The sequence below is a fragment of the Mauremys reevesii genome, unplaced genomic scaffold (genome assembly GCF_016161935.1).
Source record: "Mauremys reevesii isolate NIE-2019 unplaced genomic scaffold, ASM1616193v1 Contig1, whole genome shotgun sequence".
In the NCBI taxonomy this organism is placed as follows: Eukaryota; Metazoa; Chordata; order Testudines; family Geoemydidae; genus Mauremys; species Mauremys reevesii.
Window position 1 is genome coordinate 3,261,215 of NW_024100715.1, and position 19,663 is coordinate 3,280,877.

The following is a 19,663-nucleotide window of genomic DNA, read 5'->3' on the forward strand; positions in this document are numbered from 1 at the left end:
TTTTGGATGTGCACAAAACACAGACAGGATTGGTTCCCCATATGGTTACAGAACTGCAGTAAAGTGGAACAATTTTCAGCTTGTGTGATTGGAGGATATCTGGATGCATATTATAAGACTGTCCTCTATAAATGAGGAAAAGTTGAGGTGCCTTTATTATTCTTTTGTTCCACTCTTTCTTTCTATGGGGAATTTGACAATGCAATATCACTGTCTTCCTTTTAAACAAACAAAAAGGCAATGGCTGTTGAAAATAGCAATTCCAGTCCTAATAAGCATTTCTTCCTCAATTTTATCCTACTTTTTCTACAGCAAGTTACAGTGGATCAGTATATTTGATTTGGGAGAAATGAAGTAAAAGCTGCCCAAACTGAGTTTGAGTACTCCTGAATTTTGAGGTGTTCAAATCTGGAAGGCAGGTGCTGGGTGTGTGTTTGAGGGCGGGGTGCTGTGGGCTCCACAGGGGAGCATGGCAGCATGTATGCAGCAGCATGTCTGGAGCTGCGAGGAGCCAGACATGCTGGCTGTGTGGCACAGTAAGGGGGCTGGGGGGATGTTTTTTGAATGTTAAAATATGGTCTCCCTACCATTCACAGCACTCACAGCATGCTGCCGCATGAGGTCCCCCTCCTTCCTTTCCAGTTGGTAGTGGCCAAGGGAATGCTGGGAAATGTAGTTCTTTCTCTGCTCCAGGGCTGGCTCTGTAGGCAGGGACCTAACCAAGGAACTACAGCTCCCAGAGCCCCCTGTTGATTCTCAGCTTCCCTGCCGCCCCTGCAAATGGGCTGCCCCAAGCAGGTGCTTGCTTTGCTGGTGCCTAGAGCCACCCCGGCTCCGATGCATTGTTTCCCTCCAAAACTAAGTCAAGTGGCTTCAGGTTAAATTAGAAGGGAAAAAATCCCCCCAATTTAGGGGATTTTATATTGCTATTCAACAGAGAGAAAAAGGGACCAACTGTAAGAACATTTTATATAGCATTAAAGAATTTGTGAGAAAAGTGAATTTTAACAGGGTTTAATATCAACATTCAAGGATTAGAGAGGAAAAGGATCAAATCTGAGGTGATTTTATGTTGATATTTATTTACTAGTGAGAAAAAGGGCAAAATCTGAGGGCATTTTAGATGAGTTTTTCAAAATTAGATTGAAAAGAGGCCAAACGGAAAGGATTTCAGAGCAGTAACTGAGAATTAGAGGAGAAGAAGGGGTTTAATCTGATGTGACAGTTGATCATAGATAGTTTAACTCATCATTTCCACATCCATTATGTGGGGAAATGCTTCAGGCCAGCTGTTTTCTGCCAAAAGCAGAAGTAGATGGACTTAGTAATGGAAAAGGGAAAAAGTTGCTACGCTATCTATTTTTTGAATTACAGAGAAAAGAGGAAAAAGGTGAGTGGGTTTTAGGATGATAGTTAAAAATAGAAAAGTGTCGACATCTGAGGGAAACTTTGATCATTTTATAATTACAGAGAGTGGGGAAAAATCTGAGAGACTTTAAATAAGTGTTCAATGTTAAGAAGGAAAGGATCACATCTGAGAGGATTTTATATCAATATTTGATAATGTGAAAGAAAATCCCCTCAGTTTAACGAAAAGGAAGGAATTTAATTTCTCAGTTTCTGTGACAGTTGTGATAAGGCGGCACAGCAGCTCAAAGATAGGGTTCAGGCAGGTGATTTAGCACTTTGAGAATGAGAGAGAAAAAAGGTTTAATCTGAGGAGAAAATGAACATGGGAGGGTTTAACCCCCACTTGTCCCCCTCCTCCACAGTGTGAGGCAATGATTCATGACAGTGGTTTCCCTTGAAAAGCAGAAGTGGCTACATTTTAGTGTTGGAGGCAGGGAATTGCTTCAAAATAGAAGGGATTTTTATCTATATTTGAAAATTGGAACAGAGCAAAATGTGAGGGGCTTTTATGCCAGTATTTGAAAATGGGTAGGGTGGGGGAACTCAACATCAGAAGGGATTTTAGATCAATATTCAATAATGCAAGTATGGGGCAAAATATGAGGAATTGTAAATCAGTGTTGAATAATTAAAAGGAAAGAGGCTGTTATATCCTCAACCAAATACACAACAGAGGCCAAATCTGAGGGATTTTAGGTCACTATTAAGTCCTCTTCAGCAACCATTCACACAGGGAGCTGGGGGTGATGCTGCTTGAACAGCAGAAGGGAAGGAAAGTTGAAACCAGACTGGGCTCTGGCAAGTGGGAGTGGGCAGCAGCTAACACAGATAGGCAGGAGGCAGCTTCTACACTCTGTGGGATAATGATTCAGGCTAACTGTTTCAAACTGGCTGTAATCAAAAATGGGGGGGTAGGGGAAGGAAACCCCATAGTGGGGGAATTTTATAACAATATTCATTAATTAGGGTTTGTTTACACAGAGACAGTCAGGAAAATTGATCCAAACAGTGTGAATTTAAAGTGGATTAGTTAAACCACATTATACAGTCACATGGATGCTCTTACACAGAATTAGAGTGCCTTTAGCTTAATTCATGTCCAATGTTAAGTAAACTGAATTAAAGTTATTTTAATTCTCAATAAGAGCTTCTAACAGGGGTTTAATAAGGTGTACTTAATCCATTGTGAAAGTTAATTCAGATTAATTTACCTGAGTGTTTCTGTGTATACAAAACCTTAGAGGAAAATGGAACAATATTCAGGGTGGTTTTAGATCAATATTTGATAATTACAGAGAAAAAGAGGGGAAATTTGAGCAGATTTTATATCAGTAAGGTTATATCACTAAAATGTGAGACTGAAAGAAACTGAGCAAAATCAGGGGATTTTAGATCAATATTTTTCAGTAAGTCTTGATCTTGAATCCATTTATGCAAATGAGTAACTTTACACACATGAGTAGTTCCACTGAGTGCAATGGGAATTTGGAATAAATACGGTTTAAATAGATACTAAGCATGGACTTCAGAATTTGGCCTAATAGAAGGATTTCAGCAAAGTGTATTTAATTTCTCCATTTTTGATCTCTTTCAGGTATACAAACTGGAACCTGTCCCCACTGCAGTTGCTGACATCCGGCTCTGATAATGCACCAGGCAAGGGAGGTGAGTACAGCTCCTTACCAGCATCAAGAGGTGTTGGGTCTGTGAGAAGTAGATCTACACACAGTTGCACTCCTAGGGTATGTCTACACAGCAGCTGGGAGAGTGATTCGCAGTTTGGCCAGACATACATGAGCTAGTGCACTAAAAATAATAGCAGTGTAGCTCAGGCTAGCCACCCACGTACATACACAGAGGGTTGGGCGAGATTATACTCAGGTGGCTAGCCTAAGCCACTACCCATTCTGCCATAGCAACACTGCTATTATCAGTCTGCTCCCTTGAGCAGAGCTAGTTTATATAGGTGTACCCAAGCTGGGAATCACCCTCTCAGCTGCTGTAGAGAAGTATCCTCAGACCATCTGCTGCCTCTCCCCCACCCTCCATCAATCTCTTTCTGGCTATATCTGAAATGGGGGGGGGAAGCATTCCTAATTCAGATTACCTAAACCGTGTTAGCTAATTTAGACTAAAATAACAGGGAAAACAGGGCAACTCATGTTATAAGTTCAGGTTCAACCATAGGCTCCCCTATAGGCTGTAACACAAACTGCTAACTTCTCTCTCCCCCACACACTCACATACATACCTAAATATGAACCTTTCACTGCTATGGATAGAGCACCAGCAGCAACCAGCTTTAAAATCAAGTCATCTCATCTTCCTTCAGAAAACCCTGGATCTTGAAAGAATCTCACTTCTTCTCCTCTCTGCTAGTTCCCTCCATTTTACTGTCTACCTCTCCCATTGCAATATAATCAGCTACCTGCTAGTTAACCCTAAATACCTGTGGGACATAGCACTCTATACGATTTTATGAAAATATGCTAATGAGTTTGAATATAATGTAACTGAAATATGCTTCATGCAAAATGTCTCTTGTAAGGTATCATTACAAAGCTTCTAATCTACTGAGTGATCATCCTATTTGTATAAATGTATCACTCTTGTATCTGAAACTAGAAATATGAAATATAACTCTGAGGGCCTATTGTAATTATGCAAAGTGTGGGCCATTAATGGTGGTTTGGAATCTTGACGACTCCCATTAACCAGGACAATCGTCTGTAGATGGCTCTGTTTTACTGGTAAGTCTTCCTGTATATCTGTGTGCTGGCAAGTGGGTAATGAAGTCTTACAGTGACATGTGATCATGTCACCTGAACTGGAATCCATCTTTAACCTGGTGCTTTTCCATTGAAAAGGAGGGGTGGGAACACAGAGGGACAAAGGATTCCCTCCTTATGCAAAAGATATATAAATGGGTGGAAGAGAACAAAGGGGGCGGCCATCATGAGAAATCCCCTAGCTACCACCTGAGCTGGAACAAGGGCTGTATGGGGGGAAAGGACTGTGTCCGGACTAGGAAGGTGTCCAGTCTGTGAAAGAAACTTATTGAAACATCCCTGAGGGTGAGATTTTATCTGTATTCAGTTTTATTACTGTATTACACTTGGATTTGTGTGTTGTGTTTTATTTTATTTTACTTGGTAATTCACTTTGTTCTGTCTGTTACTACTTGGAACTACTTAAATCCTATTTTCTGTACTTAATAAGTACAAAGTGATTTTATTAACCCAGAGTATGTATTAATACCTGGGGGGATAAATACCTGTGCATATCTCTCTATCAGTGTTATAGAGGGTGAACAATTTGAGTTTACCCTATAAACAGGCTTTATACAGCATAAAATAGATTTATTTGGGGTGTGGACCCCGTTGGGAGTTGGGCATCTGAGTGTTAAAGACAGGAACACTTCTGTAAGCTGTTTTCAGTTAAGTCTGCAGCTTTGGGGCATGTGGTTCAGACCCTGGGTCTGTGCTGGAGCAGACAGGTGTGTCTGGCTCAACAAGACAGGGTGCTGTATTCCCGAGCTGGCAGGGAAAGCAGGGACAGAAGTAGTCTTGGCAGCTGGCAGTTCCCAAGGGGGTTTCTGTGATCCAACCCGTCACAACCTGTTCCCAGATTGCCCACCTCCACACTTCTATTTCTTAGGATGCTACAGGGGAGTGCTTTTTCTCATGGGGAATGCAGATACAAGGGAGAGGGGCGTTTCTGAAAATAAGGAAGTGGGATCAGTCTGGGCTGACTCCAGACAAGAGTCCCACCTGCTCAAAACCCACCCTGATACCCAGACTAGTGCTCTTTATCCATTCAACATCCCAAGCCCTTAGAAGAAGCCAGTGTCCTGAGGGTTAGCAGGTTTTCCATTCACCCTTCAGATGGGAGATTTCTGATAGTTTGCTAGTGTTAGTATGGATATATAGTGACCGCTGGTGGTAGAAGGTATATCTTTTATTAGCATAAGTAAAACATTAGTTGATACTGATACTTCAGCATCAGTTGTGGAAAGAAATTCTTAGCTAGTACATTTGAAGTTGATCCAAAGAAACTCTCCTTCCACATACCTACAGTAGACTAAGTCACTGTTGCCACAGGTTACTAATATTATTATTTAATGTTCATATTAATATAATGACCAGGTGTCTCTGACAGGATTGAACCCCATTGTGGTAGGTGCTGTGTAAACATATATAAAGACATTCTCCCAGTCCTTAAGAGTTTGTAGTCTAAGAAGACAAGTGACATAGGAAAAATGTAGGTGAGCATATGCAATCAAATATATACAATCATTATATACATATACATGTTAAGACATAAAACTATTATCATAAACAGATAAAGTGCCAGTTCACCCCACATGCCCATCAAATGATCTTTAATTAGTTGATTTCTTAAAGGCATGATAGAGATGGATTTTGAGGAGCTATCTGAAGGAGGCTGCATTTATTTATTTGTTCCACGCATAAGGGAAAACAGGGAATGTCAAGATGCTTGTGTGAGAAGCTAATCATAGGTAGTTGTGAAGCATCAGCAATCTTGGTGTCTGTGTAATCCGTTATATAATCAGTGACATCTGTAGCTAGGCACAAGCCAGGATAATCAATTCCACCACTTTCAGGACATAAGGTGATTGTTGCAGACATGAAGAAAATGCTATTTTATGTTTCCAACAAGCATGCTAGGGATCCCTTCTCCTATACACCACATACACATAAGTGCATTATAGACATTTTCCTTCTTCTGGAGATGCTGGTTTTGCCAACTTTCAGAATCTGGACATTGACCATTGAAACATCTAGTCCATTAGCTATGCAGGTTCTGCCAGGAGTGAAACTCTATCTAAAGTTGCTTGATGCTCTGATCAGGAACCATTCTTTGATGCACACTGGAATGAATCGCGGCTTGGCATATTTACAGACTGGTGGAGAGCAGAACAATCATCAGATATATGTAGCCACCTAACATACAATGTGTGTTTGGACACTTCCTACTGTGATCTGTGTCAGGGCTTGTGCGAGAGATGGCAGAGTCCCCCGATATTCACGCTTCTCGCTAGATTAACCAACATCATTCCCCTTTGGGGGAATTCTCTCCTCTTCTTTTAATTCCCCACTTCCCTTCATGGCCTTGCAGAGGGGTGAACCCTTCTAGCAGAAGAGAGCTGCAGTCAAAGGAGGGTGGAGCTTCCTCCCTTACCCCAAGATGAGCAGCTTGGTAGTAGCGCCCCCAGGTCTCTGCAGTCCAGATGCTCTGAACCTGGACTTGAATTCAGATCTCTCCCATGGTAACATGAGCATGGGTCAGGCCATAATCTAAACAAAATAGAGATGCTAAACTCATCCAAAATAACTAGATCTCTGATTCAATGGGGTCTATTAAACAATGTGCATACACTTGCAATGGAGGGCAGTAATGGACCAGGGGTACAGTGATGCTGAGAGGGCTTGGATATAGGTAGTGGGAGTAAGCAGTACTGAATAAATCCAGATTCCTTGCTTCTAAAAATCCAGGGTCCTGATGCATAAAACTGATTTAATATGCCTCCCAGGCAAGAGGTCTTGATACCAATACACCTATGGCACCTGTACACTTCATGTTCTCTTTGGATCCCTTCTACTGTATCTCACTAAGGACTGGAAAACCAGAGATAAAACAGCAGCAATCACTTACCTCTCTGACTAACCGCTCTAACAGGCAGAAAGCCAGGAAAGCTACTCCTAGCTGGGTGGCACTGGACATCATGCAGTTTCCCTTCCCCTTTGCTCTTCCTCCAGATAAGTCTGGTGGTCCAACCACAAAAAAGAGAGAGAGAAGTTTCTTTGAGTCATTTCACTGTATCTTTAAATTACCCAGCTGTAGGTCCTTGTGTGTATCTCACATTGAATCAGAACTCAAAGAAAGGCGATGTAGGGAGAGAAAGAGGAAGTCACTGAGTGTAGGGTACATAACGCCCAGTGTGTCCCTGGCTGTCGTTGAGCACATTGAGTTGTCATTGCCATCATTATGCACCCCAGGAGATGCAGAGAACAACCCACAAACATTGACGATCAGAAGGGAAAGCAGGACTGGGAAAGAGGAGCGAGAATAAGAGTAGCATCTTTAATAATTCCTTAAATCCCTCTCCCTCTTTTTATCTTCACCAAGTAAACTTGTGGATTTCTCTCAATATCCAAACTTCCTCCAAAAGTTTTCAGCCCAAGTCATCTTCCTTTCCTCCATACTGCCACCATGTCTCCTTTCTTACCTGAGACCCTACACTGGCTTCCCATCTTCCTTCCTGTGAAATTTACACTTCTCTATTAAATTTACACCTCCCGCTCCCTTTGAACCTCTATTTTTCCTACTCCTTTCCTCCCTTTCCCTCTTTCCATCCCTTCACTAGCTTCTTTCTCTCTCTATCCTTTTCATTCTTTTCTTCCTTCCCTTCCCCTCTATTTTTCTACTTTCTCTTCCATTCACCTCCACCCCCCTCCGATACCATGTAAACTGTGGCAAGTCCCACCTCTCTCCTTCCTCTTCCAATCTAATTGTCCAACACTGCACGGCCCCCTTATCCAATATTTACCTTCCACCACTGTCAGGTTCACTGTTGCATCTGCTGAGACATCTAAGCCTTGTACTTTTACCCAGTACATCCCAGCATCCTCAGGCTGCACACCCAGGAGCACCAGGGAAGCATTGTGGAAGCAGAGAGTTGCCCGCTGCTGATAAAAATCTGCCAGTTCCATGCTGTGCTGGCAGGTGCGCTCCTGTGACTCAAGGGAGCTTGTGCAGCTGTCCACCATATAGACCAGGATGGGACGATTCCCTGTCTTGAAATACCACTTGACATGGTAGAACTCCCACGCCGGGTTTGCAAATTGGAGGGAGATGGGCAGGACAGCAGTTTGGCCAGGGGAAACCCAGATTGGGTTCTGCAGTGTAAATACAGACAGCGCCGCTGTGGTGTCTGCATGGGAAAGAGAACAGGGAGGTTTAAAGGGAACATCAGCATCTTCTCTAAGATGCCAGATTGATCTCCCCTAAAAACCAGGGCCAGCTGAAACAAACAACTCCCCTGCAAACCCTCCAGTTGGCTTCATGCTCGGATGGCTCCAGCAACCACACACTGTGAGTCTGTCTCAGGCAGCTAGTCCTATGCACAGGAGCGGCTCTAGCTATTTTGTCGCCCCAAGCACGGCAGGCAGGTTGCCTTCGGCAGCATGCCTGCGGGAGGTCCCCAGTCCCACAGATTTGGTGGCAAGCCTGCAGGAGGTCTGCCAGTCCTACAGCTTTGGGGTACCCGCCGCTGAATCCCCGCCAAATCTGCAGGACCAGCGGACCTCCCGCAGGCATGCCGCTGAAGGCTGCCTGACTGCCACCCTCGCAGGGACTGGCGGGGTGCCCCCTGCGGCTTGCCGCCCCAGGCAGACGCTTGGAGCGCTGGTGCCTAGAGTCGCCGCTGCCTATGCATAGTGGCAGCTAATGAAATGTCATTGATAAACCATTGCTTTTCTGATCCCAATTGCACTTTAATTCCCATTGCCAAAAAGACTTTGCTGTTGCTATTATTTGGCTGGAGACATGTCTTTGTGCAGCAGCATATATAATTTTAGACACTGAAAATGTTCAAACTGTGGATTATGACGAGGGTCCTTTGCATTTATCAGGCACCTACTAGCTGGAGGCTGATATAAAAGATGAGCCTCTGACCTAGATCCAGGGACAGCTCCCTGGTAGACTTTCCCAAAAGCTGGGGACAGCCTGGTTTTGGCTTCCTGCAGCAGCAGTATTGCTGTGATCAGTGAGTCTCCAGTCTTTTTCTTGTCCATTTAATACTCCGGTTCCTAGGTATCTAGTCAAATTTCCAACCCCTCCCTCTATGTGAATGAATGCGTGGATGGTGTGATAAAATGGCCAGTGTTAGTATGGTGGGTCACCAAGGGCCCTGCTAGTGACCAGGAGTGTGAAGAAGAGAAAAGGGAAGGGGGTCTGGTTTGGGTCCCCCCCCTCCAAACCCTCTCCTCTTCTTTTCTTTCCCCCCTCCCCCAGGTCCAGTCCTTGATGCTGGGATGGGGGGGGGGTCTCTCCTCCCCCTCTCCTCTCTCTCTCTCTCTCTCAGCACTCACCTCCAAGCTGTAGTCCTCTCTCCTCCCTCACTCCACACTGCCTGTCTGATGAGGGGCTGTGTGTGTGTATTGGGTTCCCTGCAGGGCCTTGATTGTCTATAGGTGCTTCAGCTGGCCTACAGGGAATCACATCTTAATTAGCATGCTGTATCAGGTTTCTGATAGGGTCTTAATTGGCTACAGGTGCTTCAATTATCCTGTAGTAGCCTTCCCTAGTCTACAGGGAACCACGCCTTAATTAGCCAATGTACATTGGTCAAATCGAATAGTCTCTACACAAAAGAATAAGTGGACACAAATCTGACATCAGGAATTTTAACATTCAAAACCCAGTAGGAGAACACTTCAGTCTCCATGGTCACTCAATAACAGACCTAAAAGTGGCAATTCTTCAACAAAAAAACTTCAAAAACAGACTCCAACATGAAACTGCAGAACTGGAATTAATTTGCAAACTGGACACCATCAAATTAGGCCTGAATAAAGACTGGGAGTGGATGAGTCATTACACAAACTAATTTCCCCATAGTAATTTCCCCCTACTGTTACAGACACCTTCTTGTCAACTGTTTGAATTGGGCCACCGTCATTACCACAACAAAAGTGATTTTTCCTCCCTTGGTATCCTACTGTTAATTGAATTGTCTCGTTAGACTGACCCCCTACTTGGTAAGGCAACTCCTATCTTTCCATGTGCTGTGTATTTATACCTGTTACTGTATTTTCCACTCCATGCATCTGATGAAGTGAGTTCTAGCTCACGAAAGCTTATGCTCAAATAAATATGTTAGTCTCTAATGTGCCACAAGGACTCCTCGTTGTTGTTGTTTTTTTAATGTAGAGAAAGGGAAACCAGAGAGATAAAGGATGCAGAAAGAGTGAAGGAAAAAGACACTAGACCATTCAAGAAATGATACATAGTACTTTATTATAGGAGAGAAAAAGAGGAATAAAGCCCAGTAGAAAAGATGGTTAAACAAAGGCGAGACAGTAAATTACACTTTATAAAATTTATTAACTAGAATGTTGAATAACAATATGTTACTGTTGAATACAGTGCACAACTTCAGAACCCCTTTAAATTGCAGTGGGAGGGATGGGTCCAGTATTTCTCACCCTGGCTACTGGGCTTAGTCCTTGGGCAATTTTTTCAAGCCCCAGCAGTAAGGTGATCAGGGTGTTAACCAGTCACTGGCAGAAATCGGACAGGATCCCCTTCAATCCCTATTTACAGCTTTGGCCAGATGCAGCAAGGGGGATTTCTTCAAATGCTGGATACTACCAGACATACGTATGGGATTAGATAGAGCAGGGCTAGGCAACCTATGCCACATGTACCAAAGGTGGCACGCGAGCTGTTTTTCAGTGGCACTCACTGCCTGGGTCCTGGTCACCGGTCCGGGGGGCTCTGCATTTTAGTTTAATTTTAAATGAAGCTTCTTAAACATTTTAAAAACCTTATTTACTTTACATACAGCAATAGTTTAGTTATATATATATATATAATAGACATAGAAAAACATTCAAATATATTATTGGCACACGAAACCTTAAATCAGAGTGAATAAATGAAGACTCGGCACACCACTTCTGAAAGGTTGCCAACCCGAGATAGAGTCTGATATGCCAGTTCCTAGATAAATGGCGCAATAGAATTTAACTAATATTTATTTACATTAACAATAAATCCTTCCCCATTTTCACTGCTGCTGTGTAACCATATTCTTCGTGTCGCCACTTGTCCTCCTCCCTCCTCTCCACTTGGCTTCACTCCAGGAGCATTGTAGCTTCCTACACAACAATACTCACCAATAACTGTGCAGAAAAGTAAGATTCTAGTCATTGTAACAGGAGAGATCTTGGAATCCTGAATACAGCTATGAACTCTGCCTCCTGGCTTTCAAGGAGAAAGATTAATCTCTGTCCCCTGCCTTCCTTAATTCTGATCCTTTCAACTTGGAAAATCTTTGTGGGTATTTTAAAAGCTATAAAAGCAGAAATAGCTGGTTGTTGACGTCAGTGTCCTTTACTGGCTGACTTGATACAAAAAAAAACAAAAATATGGGTAGTTTCTTCTCTTGTGTTTTCAGGGAACTTGATATGGTACTTTCCAATCTCTCATTAAGAGTGGAAGTTTGGGATTTGCCTTCATCATGCCTCACCCTGTCAGCAATATGAATTTCTCTCTTTTTCTTTAATCACTTTGCTCCCTTCTGTGCCTTTGAGAGAAAGAAATAATATCCCAGTGCCAGCTGAGAGTGCTGAAATGGTAATATATCTGGTGGAAGACAACAAAACTCACATGCACTAAGAAATAGCTACATAACCACTAGACAGTGTTTTTTAGCTGTTTTGGGCTCAAGACCCATTTGTAAATGTTTATGGCCTGTCACAACCCATTAAATAGCCTGGGGATGGAGCTGGAGGCCCTGGGGTGGTTTCTGTCAGATCCTTCCCCACAGGGGAATTGGGTCCTGCCCGGCACTCACTCCACAGTGGCAGCTCCGGCAGCTCCTGAGCCGTGTGGCTAGCTGGTCTTGGCTCTCCGCTCTGGGTATCACAACTTCCAGGGCTGCTGTGCCACTCATTTGTGCCCCTGACTGGGCCAAGTTTGTGTGAGTGGAGTTGTGATCTAGGCCTGCAGTGCCACTCACTTATATTTGGCCAACCCAGGCTCCCATCGTTATGACAGCTGGGTCTAACCTGAGGGGTGCGGGTACTCCAGATGTTGCAGTGCCTGGAGCAGAGAGGTGAGCCCAGCCAGCCCCGGGGGACAGAAGCTGCCACATGAGCCTTTGAAACATTCCGGCACCCCAATTTTGTGTCCCAATCCACGGATTAAGAAACCCTGCACTAGAGGGCACTGCAACAATAGGGCACCCAAGGAGCCATTATGCAGATACTGGAACAAGGCAAACAGGACACTTGGGTGCCACCTAACAGAGGAATACCAATCACCAAACCAGAGAAATGTCTTGAGCCCCACTCTCCAGGCCTCCTTTGGCCCAGGAGGCCTTGGTATCTTTAGCGTTTACCCTTTGGGACCATGTTCTCATAGTCAGCCTTTAGGTTTTTCCACCTGCAGGACAAGCACATATAGACCTGTGGATGGAAGGCAGGGCGCCTTTTAGGCCATTCACAATTCCCCCCCGGGGGCCCCCCGCTAGGCCTAAGCACCCAGAGAGAATCTCTTCTTCTTCCTTGGCTTTTTTTTTTTTTTTTTTTTTTCCTCTGGCAGCGCTCCGGGTCTTCTTTGGCAGTTGGCAGTGGGTCCTCTCTTTCTCTGGGTCTTCAGCGGCGGGGGGTTCTGGCGGGTCCTCACCCACCGACCTGCTGAAGAGTGAAAAGGAACTCAGCTCACTCGAGCACAGTCCGTCGGTGTGTTTTTTTTTTTTTTTTTTTTTTTGTTTTTTTTTTATATATAGTTATAACAGCCCAGTTGGATTCGTAAAGGCCCCCCCCCGCCCCCCAAAAAAGGATGGAAACAAGGATGTGAGAGCTGACTAGCCAGGGTCTCCCATCAGAGCTTACATTAGATCTCTGATATAAGAAAAGAGGCTTTACTCCAGCATCTGATTGTCCAATGCATTTACCCTGATTCTGGCCATTGTGGCTCTATCTTCACAATTGTTTCCCTCTTGGGCCAGGAGATTGACTTGATTTGGGTCTCTGTTCCCATTTCATTCCCTTTCAAGAGAGACCCCTCAAATGACACTGCTGATTCACTTCATTATACAATGTGAAAGCTTAACCAGGGGATTAACAATTGCTGTGATTTTTTTAAAAGAAGTTTTCTCCTTCCCTTCACCTGCTCAAATCTTTCCTCACTTGACCATGATGGAAAGATGTTTTTTTTTTTCAATTACAAGTAGAACACAGGAGAAGAGGAGATTATATTCATCCTAAAATTAAATGTAACAAGGATATAACTCCCACACGTGTGGGTTGATCTGTGGAACTTGCTGTAGTAGGAGGTTAAAGAATCAAATACTGTGGGAAGGTTTTTTAAAAGGCTAATAAAACGAGGGGAAATAACATTTCTATGCCAATCTCGTTTCATGATATATGGATAACTCCAGCTTCAGGACTTTAAATGATAGATTGGCTGCAAGCAGGAAGTAAAGAAATAATCATACATGGTGCACTATAGGCATTTTCCTCCTCTCTCTGAAGCATTTGGTGCTGGTCATTGTCCGTGGAAGGAAGCTGAAGTAGATGAAACAACAATTATGTGTTGTGTGGCCCCAACCAGGGGTGCACCTCCATCTGGCGTCTCGGGTGGACCCAGTGTCTCCTCACACTGAGCGATGTTGCTGCCTGATGCATGAATATACTGCAGAAAGGAAGAAATACTATCAGTTATGTTTGACTATCAAACCTGTAATCTATGTCCAAGTGATTGGCAGCCTGTCTTGAACGACACTTCTGTCACCAGATAAACCTTAAGCCCTTTCTCTTTAGGATGTCCCCCACTCCCATCCTCTTAATTTCTCAATCTATCTCCAGCCAAACAGCCTGATTCTTAGATTGACTCCCATCACCACAGTGTCTGAGCATCTCCCCTGTCCCTTTAATTCAGGGGGAATTGATGTGTCACTTGCACACATGCCAACACAGTTCATGGTTAAGATAGAGTCCTAGTCACCAAGGGTTTGTCTTCTCTAGATAAATCACATCAAGTTCTAACAGACACGGAAGGAATCAGATTAACGACTGCAATGTTGTGATCAAAATTTTGATAGTTCACATGACTTCTCAAGGTTGTGTTCTAACTTGATATAAGCCTTAGGGGGCAGTGGACTCACACACTCATTCCTTACAACATCCAATGGGCTCCCCTCCATCATACGTCTCCTCTGATCTCTTCCAACATGTTTTGCTGGGGATGGAAAGATGGCAGCAGCAATCACTCACCTCTCTAACTATCAGTGCCAAAATGCAGAGAACCAGGCAGGCAAAGACCATACGGATAGTGTTAATGGGACTGAGGCTTTTCCAGGCAAATTTTCCTGCAAATAAGGAGAGGTGAGATCACCACAAAAAGTTGAGAAGGTAATGGGTATAAATGAATCACTCATTAAACTATACAGCTTCAGCTCTCTAAGAGTGTCACTTCAGCGCACGGTGAATCAGGAATGGGTTGTGGGCGTATGAAGGGGATAATCTTGCTGGATCCTCTGGGTTAATCTTTCTCTGTGGCTAATGTATAGCTGTTAAAAGAGTAGCGTATAGGAACTGGGTGGTGTCCCACACTAAGTCATCAGTTGTTGGGCCTTTTGCTTTTCAAAAAGTGCACATAATACAGTGTGAAGGAACAACATGGGCATGATGAGGGCCAAAGAATAACCATGTTTGCTAAACATATATAACATGAAGGCCTAGCACTGCAGCATATACACACTGCTGCTGTCTGTGATAGGGTTTTCTTGTAACATTTGTTAGTCTTCCTCAACTCGCCTTAGCCCACCTCTCCTGTTGTATGTCTGCAAATGTGTTTCTCCTTGCCCCTGTACTGCACCACCTCGCCTCAGCCTCGGGCAGTCTGAGCAATTTATCATGGTATCATTTCTTTTGTCTGAAGACTCGAGCACTGCTGTTGCCAGAGTTTCATCGTTACAGTGAAATATGAGTACACCACACCATCTCGGACTCCTCCACTTGCGCTCTCTCCCTTCTGCCCCCATCAGCCTCACTGTCTCCTCTGCCACCTCCAATCCCACTTTTTACTCATCTTCTCTATTCTACCTTCTCTTTTTCTCATTGCATTGCATCCTTTCTCTCCTCCGTTTTCTTCTCTTACCATCCACTTCTCCCCACTTCCCTTCTCTCTTCATTTCCTCACTTCCCCCAAGCCATTTCCGACTTCAATCTCCTTATTACACAGATACTCTATCTCGCCCCTAATCCTTTGATACCTTCAGTCACCATCAGGTTCACTGTCGCATTGGCCCATACATCCAGGGTTCGTACTGTTACCAGGTACATCCCGGCATCCGCAGCCTGCACACCCCGTATCACCAACGTAGCATTCTGGCAGATGTCTGCCCGCTGCTGATATTTCTTTGCCACCTCCTTAGTCAGCTGGCAGGTTCTTTCCCACCAGTTGTGGGCGGTCCCAGTGCAGTTGTCCAACATATACACCAAGATGGGGTGATTCCCAATGCCTCTGATGAACTCCCACTTGATGTAAATGAATTCCCAGGCTGAGTTCAGGGATTGGAAGGAGAAGGGCAGCAGAGCTGTCTGATTGGTGATGGCATGGACTGGGTTCTTGGGCGTGATTATAGAAAGGACAGGCAAGGCACCTGAGTGTGAGAACAAGGGGGAAAATTGCATGGAGCTTTACCTGTCTGAGGGGTGAAAGCCTCCCTAGCTGATCCCCCAATCACCTGACTTCCTGAAGTGCAGCTGGAATTGCCCTCTACATGAAAGTCTTTGTAGCCCATTCCCCAGTCTTCTAATCTATGCAGTGTCCTAATATAAAAGTTACCAAGGGCGTATACTAGTGAACACAAAGATGGTATTTATAACGTGGTCACTTTTTTACTTTACTATAACTAAGACTATGTTTTAGTCATGGGTATTTTTAATAAAAGTCATGGACAGGTCACGGGCAGTAAACAAAAATTCACGGCCCGTGACCTGTCCATGACTTGTACTATATACCCCTGACTAAATCCGGGAGGGGGGCACAGCGGGTGCTGGGGGGCAGTCTGGGGGTGCCACAGGTGTTTGGGGGGCAGTCTGGGACCCCCGTTGGTGCTGGGGGGGGGTGTCTGGGCTGGCAGACTCCCTACCCAGGTCCTCACAGCTCCCCGGAAGCAGCGACATGTTCCTCTCTCAGCTCCTAGCTCCGCATGCTGACCAGCCCCAAGTGCTGGCTCTGCAGCTCCCATTGGCCAGGAACTGTGGCCAGTGGAAGCTGCAGGGATGGTGCCTGGCAGAGGCAGCATGTGGAGCCATCTGGCTGCGCCTTCATCTAGGAGCTGAGGGAGGGATATGTTGCCACTTCCGGGGAGCTCCCCCGAGGTAAGCACTGCCCAGAGCCCTCACCCCCTCCCACATTCCAACCCCCAGTCCCCTCTTTCACCCAAACTGCTGCTGCTGCTGGGAGGGGGTGGTGGCCCTAGACTTCCCCAGCAGCAGCTGGTGCAGTTGGCCTAGGGGCTGCCCGAGCTGCACAGGTGGCCCCCAGTCCAGCCGCACCGGCCACTGCAGAAGTCATGAAGGTCTCGGAAAGTCACAGAATCTGTGACTTCCGTGACAAACTTGCAGCCTTGACCATAATTCACATTAACAACTCATTACTACATATAAGGTAGAAGAATAGTTGAGTTCACACCTTTGCTGTTGCTGTGGTTTGCTGGAGACAGCTTTCTGCAAGGTTAGATTCAACCATTGCATTGGTTTTATAGATGTCAAAGATTCTAGTTTGACACTCAGAAGGGAATTAATTGCTGTTATTATATACAACACATTTCTGATTTTCGCTCTGCCTTGATGGTGCATTCTGGGCATCTTGACACCGGAAAGATGCCACCAATTGTGAGGTAGTGCAGAGCAGAGCAACAAAAAATGATGAAAGGCCTGGAGGGTTCGACTTGTGGGGAAGAGATTTAATGAGCTAAGTAGACCAGAGCCTTGGCTGCAGCCAAACTTCACAGAGCATAGGTCAGTGGGTGCTGTGCACAGATGGCTCCAAGCTCACCGTTGTACTATCTGGACTCTGCTGCTGCTCTCTGCAGGCTCTTCCTGATGCATTATATTAGAGCCGTGCCCGAGGAGGGCACAGTGCTTCATTTGTAATGAAAAAGCTGCTGGGACTCGAGCAATTTTTTTACATTCATAACTGATGTGGCAAGCCCAGAGATGCCGGGACTATGAACTGCCAAGCCTGGAGGAGCCGGGGCTCAGCTGTGGCAAGCCCTGGCACAAATTAAGCATTGTGAGGGCATCTCCAGTTTATACCAGCTGTAATTGTGCCCTCCAACTCCCTTAATACTGTGTGGAGACTTTAAGTCCCTCTCTGTCCCCTCCCCACCTAAATATCCTGATGTGGAACAAAAACCCATTCCCACCTTCTTCTTTTTTACCTCCTGTCACCAGTGCGCTGGCTTCCCATCGGTCACTTCTTCTCCCCAGTGGGCTGGCCTCCTCTCTGTTACCATCAGTTGATAGAGTGGTAGTTTCCCCTTTGTTACCTCCCATCACCAGTGGGATGCCTTCATCTCTGTTATCTTCTGTCACCGGTGGGGTGGTTTCCCCTATGTTACCTTCTGTCACTGGTGGGGTGGCTTCCCCTATGTTACCTCCTGTCACCGGTGAGTTGGCTCCCTCTCTGTCACCTTCTGTCACCAATGGACTGGCTTCCCCTATGTTACCTTCTGTCACGGGTGGGCTCATTTCCCCTCTGTTACCTCCCATCACCAGTGGGCTGGCCTCCCCTCTGATACCTTCCATCACTGTTGGGCTTGCTTCCCCTCTGTTACCTTCCACAGTCAGGTTCACTAGCGCAGTGCCTGATACATCCAAGCTTCGTACCGTTATCCGGTACGTCCCCGCATCCTCTGGCTGCACGCCCTTGAGCACTAGCGAAGCACTCTCGAAGGAGACATTCGCCCGCTGCTGATAAAATCCCGCCTGCTCCAGGCTGTGCTGGCAGGTGCGCTCCCGTGACCCTGGGGCTCCAGTACAGTGGTCCACCATGTAGACCAAGACAGGACGATTCCCTGTGATGAAATCCCACTTGACATGGTAGAATTCCCATGCTGGGTTCTGGAACTGGAGGGAGATGGGGAGGACAGCTGTCTGACCAGAGAAGACCCGGACTGGGTTCTGCAATGAAATTATAGAGAGTGCAGCTGAGGCATCTGCATGGGAGAGAAAAGTGGAACAAGTTACCCAGGGAGGTTCCAAGGGAATCAGTTCAAACAAATACAGAGCCCTGTGAAGAAATTCCTCTGGGCACCAGGATGCAGCACCTAAAATGTAGTAAGATCTTTTTCCAGCCAATTTACTTCAAACTGCGCTGCCATTCCAGACAGGAGAAGGTTTTAGATCCATATGCTGGGTACTGGTAGGGAATGGGTCCTTAACTGGTGACTTAGTTTTCCCCTTGTGGGGTCTGTTTATATCCCCAGAGCTCTGTCAGCTTGTATCCCACACTGGGAGGTAATAAAGAAGTAAAACCCCACTACCATTTCAACCCATCCCTGGTAGGATGGAGTCCCTATGAATCAGGGATCATGCCATTGCCTGTTTGGCTGCACTGAGTGAACCAGCCCTGCTAGATATTGTGGCTGTCTACATTTAGGGTTATGCGGTGGCTCTAAAGCTCATGCTGGACTGTATTGAGTGCAAACCCTCAGGGGGAACTGCAGCTGGCTGCATCAGAATTCTTTCTGCCTCTCCCTGGGCAGGTGGTGTAGGGTGCCCTCCCATGAAAGGAAACAAGTGGATACCCCATCAATGGGGAGTTTTAACACTCAACAACGGGACAATGCAGCATTGGCCTCTGAGCAGCATGGATCAGAAAAGACCTGATGGGGTTTTCTCCATTTCCTAGAAATATTCTGAGCTACCAAACTCTTTCTTTCCTCTTTCCCTCCACTCAGCCCCCTGAAGCAGCAGCTACTGAGATATAGCCTCCTAGATCCCTTACTCACCTGTGAAAGCCCAGAGAAGTAGCATGCCAGTCATTGCAGTGGAGGGACACACAGCTGAGCACCACATAATCCTCATTCAAACGATAGACTCAGACTCTGAACTTCAGAGATGCACAAGTCTTCCTTATTTTGTTTCATATCTTCTTTATAAAGAAAGCCATTTCTTTAAAGCAGTTTCATTATGAAAATATCTCCACTTTACATATTTAATTCAGATTAATATCCTCACTGAGAGAAACTGACTGTTCTGCAGTTCTAACGTTATGGTCAGTTCAGGTCTCAGCAAGAACGGATGTGGTCTCAGGCCCCCATGACTTTTGTGTTCATGGCAGGCTATCCTGTGTCCTAATTTGGCCAGGTAGAGGCAGGGCAGAAATTATCACCAGCACTTTTTCAAAGAATTGTGTACTACAAACCGAGAATGTTGGAAAATTGTCAAAGCCTCACTATTATATGTAATGAACAGCAGTTCCT

General features: G+C 45.3%; 2 protein-coding genes across 10 annotated transcripts in view; one reads left to right on the plus strand and one right to left on the minus strand.

Annotated features, from left to right (window-relative positions):
- The first annotated feature begins 806 nt into the window (after positions 1 to 806).
- Positions 807 to 19,663, plus strand: part of LOC120392407 (C-type lectin domain family 2 member D-like) — a 73,961-nt gene continuing 55,104 nt past the window's right edge. For 4 of the 9 annotated variants that reach the window (XR_005591686.1, XR_005591680.1, XR_005591689.1 and 1 more), the window contains exons 1-2: positions 807 to 1,390; positions 3,005 to 3,075. Coding sequence is in view for 1 of the 9 variants with exons in the window: in XM_039517146.1 (XP_039373080.1) it covers positions 3,058 to 3,075 (18 nt within the window). In the remaining 8 variants the exon portion in view is untranslated. The remainder of the gene's footprint in view (positions 1,391 to 3,004; positions 3,076 to 19,663) is intronic. The other 5 variants (XR_005591687.1, XR_005591681.1, XR_005591682.1 and 2 more) reach the window with 4 other exon arrangements.
- On the minus strand, positions 13,419 to 19,295 carry LOC120392405. Its single transcript, XM_039517144.1, has 4 exons — positions 19,190 to 19,295; positions 18,014 to 18,394; positions 14,439 to 14,533; positions 13,419 to 13,857 (listed from the first exon to the last, which is right to left on the minus strand). The coding sequence occupies exons 1-4, from the start codon at positions 19,263 to 19,265 to the stop codon at positions 13,711 to 13,713; spliced, it is 699 nt and encodes a 232-aa protein (XP_039373078.1). The 5' UTR covers positions 19,266 to 19,295; the 3' UTR covers positions 13,419 to 13,710.

What these genes read in the sequence shown, in the direction of transcription:
- LOC120392405 (XM_039517144.1), bottom strand. Translation starts at nt 19,265, where the DNA reads ATGAGGATTATGTGGTGCTCAGCTGTGTGTCCCTCCACTGCAATGACT. An exon ending in ACTTCTCTGGGCTTTCACAG is followed by an intron (nt 18,395 to 19,189) that starts GTGAGTAAGGGA and finishes TCTCCCATGCAG; the next exon opens with ATGCCTCAGCTGCACTCTCT. An exon ending in AGTGAACCTGACTGTGGAAG is followed by an intron (nt 14,534 to 18,013) that starts GTAACAGAGGGG and finishes CCTTATTTGCAG; the next exon opens with GAAAATTTGCCTGGAAAAGC.